At 34.5% G+C, this 12,789-nt stretch overlaps 1 protein-coding gene across 10 annotated transcripts in view; it reads left to right on the plus strand.

The window, feature by feature from the left end:
- CENPC (centromere protein C) overlaps positions 1–12,435 on the plus strand; it is an 80,694-nt gene extending 68,259 nt beyond the window's left edge. For 5 of the 10 annotated variants that reach the window (XM_026003537.2, XM_026003538.2, XM_072748861.1 and 2 more), the window contains 4 exons: positions 1,402–1,497; positions 4,833–4,987; positions 10,801–10,891; positions 12,189–12,435. In XM_026003537.2, coding sequence (XP_025859322.1) covers positions 1,402–1,497; positions 4,833–4,987; positions 10,801–10,891; positions 12,189–12,259 — 413 coding nt within the window. In that variant the 3' untranslated portion in view covers positions 12,260–12,435. Of the gene's footprint in view, positions 1–1,401; positions 1,498–1,571; positions 1,786–4,832; positions 4,988–10,800; positions 10,892–12,188 lie in introns of all 10 variants that reach the window. The other 5 variants (XM_026003539.2, XM_072748860.1, XM_072748864.1 and 2 more) reach the window with 3 other exon arrangements.
- The last annotated feature ends 354 nt before the right edge of the window (positions 12,436–12,789 follow it).

A 12,789-nucleotide genomic window follows, 5' to 3' on the forward strand; every position in this document is an offset into this window, starting at 1 on the left:
TACTCACCCTCCTCCCACCTACCTCCCTTCTGATATGCTTTATTTTAAATGAGTACCCTCAGTTAAAGTTACTTTTTTTCAACAAAGAACATTTTTAAGTTGAAGCATACTGCAGAATGCATGGTTCTAAAAGATATATAGAGAGACGCCTGGGTGGCTCAGCGGTTGAGCCACCTGCCTTTGGCTCAGGGCGTGATCCTGGGGTCTGGGATCGAGTTTCAGCATCCGGCTCACTGTGGGGAGCCTGCTTCTCCCTTCTGCCTATGTCTCTACCTCTCTCTGTCACTCATGAATAAATAAATAAAATCTTTAAAAAAAAGTGTATGTAAAACATTCCACCCAAGAAAAATAGAATCTACATTTTCTTCAAGTACACATAGAAGAATCCCCCTGGTTAAACTACATAAAAAGAAACATAACAAATATTTCAAATTTAAGAAGACTGAAATCATACTAAGTATATTTTCCAATCACAATGATATAAAACTAAAGATCAACAATAAGACAAAGCTGGAAAATCAGTGTAAGCTATTAAGTATTTAGTATGTGAATATTAAATAATACACTACTGTGTAAGCAAGCATTGGGCTAAATAAGAAATCAAATGGTAAAACTGGTCATTTCTTTCAATGTTATATTATTGATTATTCTGGTCTGTTTTATTTATTTCTGATTTTTGTTATTTCCTTTTTCTTCTAAATTTCAGCCAAGTGTTTTTGTAGTTTGTTGTGGTATAATGTTAAATTGTTTCTTTGAACTTTATTTCTTAATATAAGCATGTATAGCATAAATTTCACTCTTAACATTTGCTTTTGCTGCATCCTATAGGTTTTGGAATACTCTGTTTTTTCTGTTGTTTTGAATTCACTTTTAAATGTCCACTTTTTTTCCAAATCCTGAAAATAAACTGAGTTTGCTCTTTTAAAAAATTATTAATAGCATAACCTAAAACACATCCTCATGAGTAAATTTCCCTGTCATTGAAGCTCACCTCTCCCCTGCTCAAACTGATTAAAATAGGCATTTTAATGAATTTTAAAGTGTGATGAATTTGAAGTGTGATTTAAAGTGTAATGAATTTGAAGTGTGTTACATACTTAAAGCTCTCTAAGAAAATATTCAAAACATTCTTCATGATGCAAGAATATCAAGAATTGTCATAATAGGTTTATAGAAAATAAGTTTAGTATGTTTCTTCATTAAATCATTCTGGTTTTTAAATTTTTATCAGAGAGTGGTCATTTATAAATAGGAAAATAGGAAGAGATTGTTAGCCTGTGGCAGTTTTTTTTTTTTTTTTTAAACAACTTGTCCGTAGCTGTGTTTCATACCAGACTTTTTTTTTTAATTTACAAGAATTTTAAGTAAGTAGTTTGTATTATAGTGATACTTCTTTTGCAGAGAAGAAATTCATGGTAAATCTGAATATACCTTTGGGAGATCCGTTGCAGCCAACAAGGGTCAAGGACCCAGAAACAAGAGAGATTATTACCATGGGTAAGATTAAGGATAATGAAAATGCTTAATTTAACAGTAAGGACAAATTGCTGGCTTTTTCTTTTTCTTCTCAGCTCTTTTAGAGCCCAAAGTCCAGTAAAGTACCTAATTCTAGTAAGCAGCCTATGTGAGGACTACTCTGGAGGAGCTTTGATAGCAAACAATGTCTAGGGGACAGAAAGCACAATGCATTTGTCATCTGGGATACAAGTGCTATCATCAGGAGTGTTGCCTTCCCTAGTAGAATCCAGGCTTTCTTTGACCAAGATGTCTGTCACATGCGGACAGGTGCTTTTTTTTTTTTTCCTTCCATATTTTATATATTTGAGAGAGAGAGTGAGTGAGCAGTGGGGTGGGGGGGGGGGGGGGGGAATGCACAAGCCAGGGGAGAGGCAAAGGGAGAGAGAGAAGCAGATTCCCTGCTGAGCAGAGAGCCCAATGCAGGGCTTGATCCCAGGACCCTGGGATTATGACCGGAGCCAAAGACAGACACTTAACTGACTGAGCCACTGGGACAGGGGCTTTTTATGGGTAATTATTACAGTTTAGCTGGTGGTAGATCACAGAATACATACCCTTACTGTGAGACCAGGCAGGGATTGTGGGCAGGTTTAAACAGCCTTTTGGGCCATGGTATGCCAATAATAGTACCTGGGAAATCAGACCTTTTAGGGTAATGACAAGTAAAGGCATTGACCTTCCACACAAATTGCTAGGCTTAACGTTAAGGCCAGCACAGGGTCCTAGAGTTTTATCTAATAGGCATTAAAAATACATTGTCTCCAAGACCATGATTGATTGGTTCCAAAGGATGGGCTGTAATGTGGTAAGGTCAAGTAGGGGGACACACAGCTGTTTACCAACAGCCACTATTTACATACAGGAAGTATTTAAATGTTTTAGCTGTTTTGACCATACCAGTGAGTTCTGAGGACTATTTATGTTAAGTCAGATGACAAATAGGTCAAAACTACAGAGGCAGTAATGGTATTCTGACTTAAAATTTTGGCTCTGAAATAGGTTCCATTTGACATCTTAAGTAGTAAAGTTATTTTTATGATCAGATTGTTTATTTGTCAACAGATGTAAAAGTACAAAAAATTTTGCTTAGCTCTTAACTAAAACATTGTATCAAGTTAGAAAAGTTGTGAGTGTGGCCAGGAGTTCACAACTTTTTATCGGTTTCTTGAGTCTATGTATTTTCTATATCCTGTAATCTGTGAGATTACTAACATTCCCAGATATCCAAGGAAACAGAAGTTGATTGTAGAAGAATGTTTTAACTCTGTATTTGGAGAGGTGTAAAAGGGAAATTCAAAACTGAGATAGTGATTGGTAAGCAACAGTAAGAACTCTTGCTTAACTTGATAAAAATCTTGCTATTTAGGGGTGTCTGGGTGGGTCAGTGGGTTAGGCACCTGCCTTCAGCTCAGGTCATGATGCCAGCATCCTGGGATTGAGCCCCATTTTGGGCTCCCTGCTCCGGGGAGAGTCTACTTCTCCCTCTCCCACTGCTGTGCCCCTTGCTTGTGTGTGTGCATGCTATCTCTGTCAAATAAAGAAAATCTTTAAAAAATAATCTTGCTATTTAATAATCAGTCAAGCAAGCGCAAAATATTATCATGATGATACATGTCTTAATTGTAGGCAATGTTAAACTGTTTAAAGATGAGGAATTCTTGTTTTGTAGCTAATTTTGCTTTCTGAGCTAAAATAGAAATAATAATACTGCCATTATTATTTTTAATAATTTTTTTAATTTAAACTCAATTTGCCAACATAATAGTATTACACCCAGTGCTCACCCCATGAAGTATCCTCCTCAGTGCCTGTCACCCAGTTACCCCAACCCTTCCAACCTACCTCCCCTTCCACATCCCTTTGTTTGTTTCCCAGAGTTAGGAGTCTCTCATGGTTTGTCTTCCTCTCTAATTTTTCCCACTCAGTTCCCCTCCTTTCCCTTACAGTTCCTTTCATTATTTCTTATATTCTTTGTATGAGTGAAACCAAATGATGATTGTTCTTCTCTGATTGACTTAACTTCACTCAGCATAATACCCTCCAGTTCCATCCATGTCAAAGCAAATGGTGGGTATTTGTTGCTTCTAATGGCCGAGGAATATTCCATTGTATATATAGACCACATCTTCTTTATCCATTCATCTGTTGAAGGACATTGAAGCTCCTTCCACAGTTTGGCTAATAAACATTGGGGTGCAGGTGTCTCGGCTTTTCACTGCATCTGTATCTTTGGGGTAAATCCCCAGCAGTGCAATTGCTGGGTCGTAGGGTAGTTCTATTTTTAACTCTTTGAGGAACCTCCACACAGTTTTCCAAGTAACTGTACCAGTTTGCATATTCACCAACAGTGCAAGAAGGTTCCCCTTTCTCCACATCCTCTCCAACATTTGTTGTTTCCTGTCTTGTTAATTTTCACCATTCTCACTGGTGTGAGGTGGTATCTCATCGTGCTTTTGATTTGTATTTCCCTGATGGCAAGTGATGTGGAGCATTTTCTCATATGCTTGTTGGCCATGTGTATGTCTTCTTTGGTGAAATTTCTGTTAATGTCTTTTGCCCATTTCATGATTGGATTGTTTGTTTCTTGGGTGTTGAGTTGGATTAAGTTCTCTCTAGATCTTGGATACTAGCCCTTTATCTGATAGGTCATTTGCAAATATCTTCTCCCATTCTGTAGGTTGTCTTAGTTTTGTTGACTGTTTCTTTTGCTGTGCAGAAGCTTTTTATCCTGGTTAAGTCCCAGTAGTTCATTTTTTTGCTTTTGTTTCCGTTGCCTTCATAGATGTATCTTGCAAGAAATTGCTGTGCCCAAGTTCAGAAAGGTGGTTGCCTGTGTTCTCCTCTAGGATTTTGATGGATTCTTGTCTCCCATTTAGATCTTTCATCCATTTTGAGTTTATCTTTGTGTGTATGGTGTAAGAGAATGGTCTAGTTTCATTCTTCTGCATGCCATTATTACTAATAGCTAAGACCTACCTAATGCTTATTTTGTGCCAGACAGTATTTTAAATACTTTATGCACATTAATTTATTTGATACTCACAACTCTATAAGTAGATGAACTATTATTGTCCCATTTTATAGAAAAGGAGACAGAGGCACAGAAAGAGAAGTGCCTTGCTTGGTCGCGTAGCTTGAGAGACAGACAAAATTGGACATCTATCATTCTAGCTTGAGTAAATGACCTTAATCATTTCTGTCTTTGTAAGGCAGGTTTATATCTAGGAATAGTTGTGTTGTATATGTGTTTATATGTTATATCATTGAGCATATTACTCTATTGCTTTATATTTATACTAGTGTTTTTCCTTTAGATCTTTTAAGACCACGAGATACATACCAAATTTTTGTTGAGCATGATGAATTGAAAGTATATAAAACACTGGATACACCTCTTTTTTCTACTGGAAAATTGATATTAGGACCACATCAAGAAAAGGGAAAGCAGCATGTTGGCTCAGATATATTGGTGAGTGTATTTCTCCATAGTTTGTTTCTCTGTTGTTATAACTCTGATTTATTAGACTTGGTGAGGCATTAAAAATGCTGTTTTCTCAGAAATGATACTATTGTAGTGCATAGAGAATTTTTTTGTTAAATCTGTTTAGAGTCCATCCGCCAGTGGTTATTTAAAAGTACCTGTTCTGTGCATAGCAGTGTGATCTTGAAATTCATGTTTAAGGAATGTTTTAAAAAGAACTGTAGAATATAGGTTTGCAAATAAATCATTAGAGCTGATGAAAATTAAATCTAAATTTCATTTCACTGGTCATGCCTCTTAGCAATAATGAGGTTTTAAAAGTCTTCTTCAGAATCAGGTGATTAGCAGTAAACTGAGGAACAGGAGCTACTAGTTACTTCAATAAGTACTAAATAATGTATTACTATATATGTGGCAGTATTACTGGCTGAAATTATAATGAGATTTAAGGTTGAGTCCATCTTTCTCTCTTATTGGAGATACACACCATTGATGTTAGAGATATATGTGGTAAACTTGTACATTACAGAATTTGAAAATCACCAAATTTTAAAAATATTTACTATTTAAAAAATATTGAGTCTAAGGCACATTTTTTTAGTAAGCAGCATTTCAGGAACCTGTGATATAATGGATTATTGGAGTTTTTACATTCAAAACAATTATTTTACTTGATAAAATGAAAGTAAACTCAAGAAAGAAAAGAAGAAAACATCAAGGTCCTTGAGTTATATTAACAAAGAAGGGCAAATTGAGGCAAGAAAAGAAGGTACACATGAAAGTCAGTGAATAATTCATTAATACATTAGTATAACTAGAGTCTGGATTTAAAATACTTTAATCCAATCTTAAGTGTTATAGATCTCCAGGTGCTATTAAAAGAGTAAAAATAACACGTTTAACTAACCAAAGTAATGACTTCTGCATAATTGTTAAGGAACAATTAGTAAGATAAGCGTTATGAAATATCATTGAAATAATGCAGGTTACCCATTAAATTGTAATGCTTTTATTATACAAAAGAAAATTTGAACAGTAGATGTTTCAAAGTATTTAACCAGGCTACTATTCAAAGGAATCCACATTAAAAACAAACATATTTCATATTTACTAAGCTAGTAGAAATTATTGGAAGAATATTTGTGTCCTTTGATCTATGAATCTCATTTCAAAGTATTTTCCTAGAAAAATAATATAAAGGTTAGGGAAGCTGGACATATATAGGTATTTATTATAACATTGACAAAAATTAGAAACCATTGAAAAGTGTTGCAGGAAGAAATGGTTATATTTTATATTTTGACTTAATAATGAGATGAGTCATTACATGATAATAACTAGTTATATAGCACTTAGATGTTCCAGGTACTGTAATAAGTGTTTTTATACCAGTTTAAGCATATTGTTTTTGAAGACTAGCCATATAAGAAGACCTTTAAGATAAGTATTTAAAACTTACAGAAAATAGAGAATTCTCTATTTTGTTTTGATTAGAATTTAAAAATGATAATGGAAGGAACTGTAGAAAAATAACATGTTATTAGGTGATTATGGTTGATTTTTATTTCTTCTAAATACTGTTTTTAACTTTTTATAATGAAAATCAGAATTAAAATGTTTTGTTTTAATAATGGTATTTTTTTAAACATGAAGCACATTTTTAAATATATGCTTTTGAGAAACAAAAGGGACTAGATGGAGAACAAGCATAGGCCATTAACTCTTTCCTTCAAACTCAGTGTTAAAGAGTGTGTATGAGAGAGATAGTAGCAGTAGTAGATTTGTTAAAATCAAACCACAGAAGAATAACAGATTATTAACTATGGAAGTTGGTTGTGGGTGGAGCTCTCCAAAAAGACAAGAAGAGATTAGGAAATGGAAAATATCAAAGTGTAGTGATGTGGAGAACAGAAAAAAAAACAGGAGAAGAAAGGAAAAAACACAAATAAGGAAAGTGGTGGACGTATTTGAAAAATTAGACAGTAAGTGTACTAGAACTAAAAAACAAAAAAGTGAGAGCAAAAACACTTAAAGGAACCAGAGTTCCTTAGAGAACTAAATGTAAGCCTGGAGCTGAGCTCGAATTTTTTTTTTTTTTTTTTAAGATTTATTTTTTTATTTTAGAGAGCTTGGGGGGGAGGAGGGGCAGAGGGAGAGAGAGTCTCAAGCAGGCTCTGTGCTGAGTGTGGAGCATGACGCAGGGCTTAATCCCATTAACCTGAGATTGTGACCTGAGCTGAAACCCAGAGAGTCAGAGGCCTACTTGACTGGGCTCCCCAGGTGCCCCTTAGCTTGAAATGTTTTTATCATGACTGCTAGCAGACTTATCAAAGACCATTAGAATTGCGTAATAGAGTCTCAGGATCCAACTTGAAGATGCTCTCACTGGACAAAGATGTGAAAACTTGGAATCAATAAAAATAACTTAAGTGGATTGCTACATATCCATAATATCTAAATACATGAATTTGAAGACTACTACAAAAAGAAAAACTAATTCACCACTTTTAGAGAATTCTAGGAGGCCAACTCATTTTGACAATGAATATGGTAAATAAAGGGAAATATAATCAAATATTTATTCTACCCTTTTCCTGTAGACTGTACTTTATGTAACCAAGTAAAAATGAGGTGAACTTTGTTCTTGTTAGAAATATTCCAATTAGGTCAGCCCTGGTGGCCCAGCAGTTTAGCGCCACCCCGGGGTGTGATCCTGGAAACCCCGGTTCAAGTCCCACATCAGGCTCCCTGCATGGTGCCTGCATCTCCCTCTGCCTGTGTCTCTGCCTCTCTCTCTCTGTGTCTGTCATGAATAAATAAGTAAAATCTTAAAAAAAAAAAGAAATATTCCAATTAATAAACGAAAAAGGAATGTTAGAATATAATATCACCATTTTGCAATTCCTGATAAATTGTTGGATCTATGTAGGCATTAAGCATCAGTGTCCGCTAACATCTAAAAAGAAGACAACCAGACCTTCATTATGTGCCTCTTGATGGAAGAATACAATACTGTTTATGAAGTAGTCTTGCCTCTTCCATCTCCTTAAAGGAAAACAAAGCACACAAACAAAAAACAAACCAGAAAGAAACCCCCTAAAACAAAAACAAAAATATCAGAATTTGATAGAGACTCTAATATCTAACTACCAATTTATAGGAAATAAAGAATCGACCTTTCAGATGACACCCTGGGATTGTAATCAGCAAAATTCAGTTGTGCAAAGATTTTTACAGCAAACTTTGCTGCTTGATTTCTTGAATAAATAAGTTGAAGGGACTAAAAAAAGAGCCAAGTAGAACCTCTAGATCAATGTTTCTCAACCATGGCACTTATTGACATTTTAGACTGGATAACGCCTTGTTGTAGAGGGGCTTCCTGTGCATTGTGAGATGTTTGTAGCATCCCTGGCCTCTACCAACTAGATTCTAGTAGTAGTACTCTAGTTTTAAGAATGAGAAATGTCCCCAGACATTGCCTCTTACCTCCTGAAATTGAGAAATTACCCCCAAATTGAGAACCACTATAGATTAAGGAATTTAAGAGGACAAACTCTTAAAAATACATTTAAGAGACAATTGGAAATTTTAATACTGACTGGGTAGTTGATATTAAATATTCATTTATGTTTAGGTGAGATAACACTGTTGTCATGTTTTTTTTTTTTTTAATTTTTTTTTTCAATTTTTTTTTTATTTATTTATGATAGTCACAGAGAGAGAGAGAGAGAGGCAGAGACACAGGCAGAGGGAGAAGCGGGCTCCATGCACCGGCAGCCCGACGTGGGATTCGATCCGGGGTCTCCAGGATCGCGCCCTGGGCCAAAGGCAGGTGCCAAACCGCTGCGCCACCCAGGGATCCCTGTTGTCATGTTTTTAAAAAGGACCTTGAGGGGTGGGGTGCCTGACTGGTTCTGTTGGTAGAGCATGTGATTCTTGATCTTGGGGTGTGGGTTCAAGCCACATACAGAGTATGGAAATTACTAAAAAAAATTAAAATTAAAAAAATTAAAATTAAAAAACACCTTGATTTTTTTTAGTACACACTGAAATATTTACAGATGATTTATGATGCTGGGGTATATATTGCAAAGTAATACGGAATGGGGGAAGTAAAGAGATGGAACAGGGAAGATTGTTGGTATTAGATATTCATGGGAATTCATCATTCTGTTTTTTTGTATATCAGAAGCCTTCCTACTAAAATGTTTGTAGAAGTGGAGAGAGGTATACTTAGCTAAATTGAATAGACATAAACTTTTAAACAAACAAAAAAAAACCATTAGAAATACATGCTTTCCTTCCTGGGTTTGTTACCTTTTTGTCTTTTAAATTGAGGCAAAATTTTTTTAGATGTATTATTTTTTGTTTTGTTAAATTACAGAGTATCTTTGGAATCATCTGAGGGCTTTTTTCCTATTTAGGGAGTTAGCATATCATAGTGGTTAAGAGCATGAATTCTGGAATCAAAGTGTCTGAGTTCAAATCTCATTTCTGCCATTTACATTGTGAATTTGGAAAATTACACCTCTCTGTTGCCTCATTTTCTTCATTTGTATAAAGCTATTAAAATAGTACCTGTTTCTACTTACATATATTAAGTTAAATGCGAATTAAATGTTCAGAATCCTGGCTGGCAAAGAGTAAGTGCTATATAAGTGTTATCTGCTATTTTCCTGGTATTTTAGGCTCAATTTACAAAGTGTTAAGAAAGAAAAATAAGGAGGAGTAATTCTCTGAGGCAAAATATTCTTGATGGCTGAATCTCAAAATTTGAATTTGAATGTTTGAAGGCTTTTTTTAGTTGCTCAAAAACCAGATCATTACCAGGATGCTACCTATGTATAAAATGTAAAATTTGCCATGAATATGAATATGGAAGCCTTTATGGTTGAGAGTTAGATTATCCTCTTTTACTTTCTTAATGTTGATGCTTATAAAATAAATGTTTAAATATATCATTTATTAGTTTTGCTTTTTGTTCTCTCTGGTCTTTCAGATTGAATTACATGTCCTAAAGTATGTAACCTTTTAAAGAGGTGTATATAAAACCTAGCTATTTTTGTAGAATAGCTAAGTGATATTATTTATAGTACTGAGTTTTCATAAGCTGGTAAATAATAAGAACCAAAGAAATTTCTTCCCGGATTAGTTTTCTGTTGCTGTTTTAACAAATTGCTATAAATTCAGTGACTGAAAACAATATCCATTTATTTATTATCTCACAGTTATATTGATTAGAATCCTGATGATCTTGGCTGAGTATTCTGTTTAGAGTATCACAAGGCTGGAATCAAGATGTTGGGAGCTCTGTATTCTCTGGAGACTCTTCTGCTTTCAAGTTTATTTGGGTTGTTGACAGAATTCAGTTCCATATTGTAGGACTTAGGCTCCCATTTCCTTGTTGGCTGTTGGCTAGAGTATCATTCTTAGCTTCTAGAAATAGTCTGTATTTCTTGGCTCATGGCCCTCTTATCTTCAGTGCCGGCAACAGCAACAGTGTCCTTTTCATACTTTAAATGTCTCTGGCTTTTCCTCTGCCTCATCTCTCTTCTGCTTCCAAGAGAAATTCTCCAGTTTTAAGGGTTTGTGTGATTAGAATAGGCCAGACTAGTTAATCCAGACCAACCTGTCTCTCAATCTCAAAGTCCCTTTTGCCATGTAACAGAACAAGTTCTGGAGATTAGAGCGTAGACATCTTTGGAGGGCTGTTATTCTGCTTACCACATTTCCTATAAGCTTCATTGTAGTGTGCTTTGGCGGTTCAATTTGAAATGAGATTTTAATTTTTAATTTTACAGGTTTTTTATGTTAACTTTGGTGACCTTTTATGTACCTTGCATGAAACATCTTATATAATAACAGCTGGGGATTCATTCTATGTTCCTTCAGGTAAGAAAAATAAAGACATTTTCTTTCATATAGCTAAAATATTTATATAGTTGCTCATGAGTACCATGCAACTGGAAGCCATAGTAGTCAAAATGAAACATCATTTGACTCATGCCAGTACATATTTTATCATTAGGTAAGTATGTTAGTATTTGGGTACATGAAAATTGAACAAGAGTTGCTTCTTGAAAAATATAAAAATATTTAGCTGTGTCCAAGGTAGGAGGAAAATTATTTCTGCTTTATTATCTCTAAGACATTATGTAGTCAAACAATTTTTAGTAGATTATTTTAAACATACAGAATAGTGTGCTTCATTAGCCATTGAAGAGCATGTCTCTGGAAAGAGGATTTTTAATTTGTTCATTTATTTATTCATCATTCAACAAAGGTGATTGTCTGTCACGCACTGCTCTAAGAGTATAGGATACATGAGTGACCAAAACGGGGGAAGAAATCCCTGCCCTCATTGAGCTTACTTACATTCTAATGAAAGGACACTATAATAATAGTAGTGTTTATATAGTCCTTAATATGTACCAGCACTCTTGTGAACATATTTATTATAACTCAGTTAATATGTATCAGTTTCTCGAACCTAGGGGTGGTGGAAAGGGAGGTGGGCGGGGGGTGGGGGTTACTGGGTGACAGGCACTGAGGGAGGCACTTGATGGGATGAGCACTGGGAGTTATTCTATATGTTGGCAAATTGAACACCAATAAAAAATAAATTTATTAAAAAAATATGTATCAGTTTCTAATATATAAAGTCAGGGTGTGTCACAGTGCTCAGTGCTATAAACCTGCCTTCTGTGTAGCTGTTCTGTATTTCACTTTTGCTCTTATTTATTACCTAAAAGAAGCATTTACTCTTTTTAAGCTTTGAGATTCAATTTTACTTAACAGTTTACTTTTTATACTTTATGCGCATATGTCTGGTTTAGGGGAATCCACACAGTTTCAAAGACCTAATTTTCAAGACCTAAAGACCTAAAGCTGGGTCAGAGAGAAATTTTCTCTTCCTTCATCCTTGTCTAATTCATCTTTGCGTTCATTATCAGAATGATGTAAGACTTTCATTTCTTTCAAACCTTATCCGCATCACAGGTGATAGTGAACTCTTGGATTTTTATTTCATGAAATTAAATAAGATTTACTTTAGGTTAGATGAACTGATTTAAAAAAAAAATTGGTACTATATACCATAACTGCCCTATTGATGGCTAAATATTTAATCAAAAGGAAATGATTTCTATGGAAATAATTTTGTTTTTTTTTCTTACCGCTTTACTTGTAGGTAATTATTACAACATCAAAAATCTCCTAAATGAGGAAAGTGTTCTTCTTTTTACTCAAATAAAAAGATAAAAGATGAAGCAAAGTTTAAATACATGTGTGTATATATATATATATATGTGTGTGTGTGTGTGTGTGTATACACACATATAAAAAAGTTTGTACAATTGAGACATTAATTGTGATATTTTAAAATAAAAAATTGATTCAGTTTTGTGTCCTTTTATCTGATAAACATTTCAAACTCCCATGTGTCTTCTGATTTTTTTTTTACAAATATATACATAGCCTGTAGTGATGCCCATATTCATAGTATTTTAATAACATGAGGATCACTGCTCTCACAATGAAATATAGGACATTTCTTTTTTAGAAGAGATTTGATTAATATGTTAATTCATTTAAAAAACTTTCCAAATGTTATTTTTAACTCCCCAACAAAATAACCCAGTAATAGAGAATTGTGATATACAGGAATAGTACATCTGTATTACTTTTCTAGGACTTTGTAACAAAATAGTACAAACGGGGAGGAGGAGGCAAGATGGTGGAAGAGTAGCTAACATTTCATCTGGTCCCTTGAATTTAGCTAGATGACTATC

The sequence above is a fragment of the Vulpes vulpes genome, chromosome 2 (assembly GCF_048418805.1).
Source record: "Vulpes vulpes isolate BD-2025 chromosome 2, VulVul3, whole genome shotgun sequence".
NCBI lineage: Eukaryota > Metazoa > Chordata > Mammalia > Carnivora > Canidae > Vulpes > Vulpes vulpes.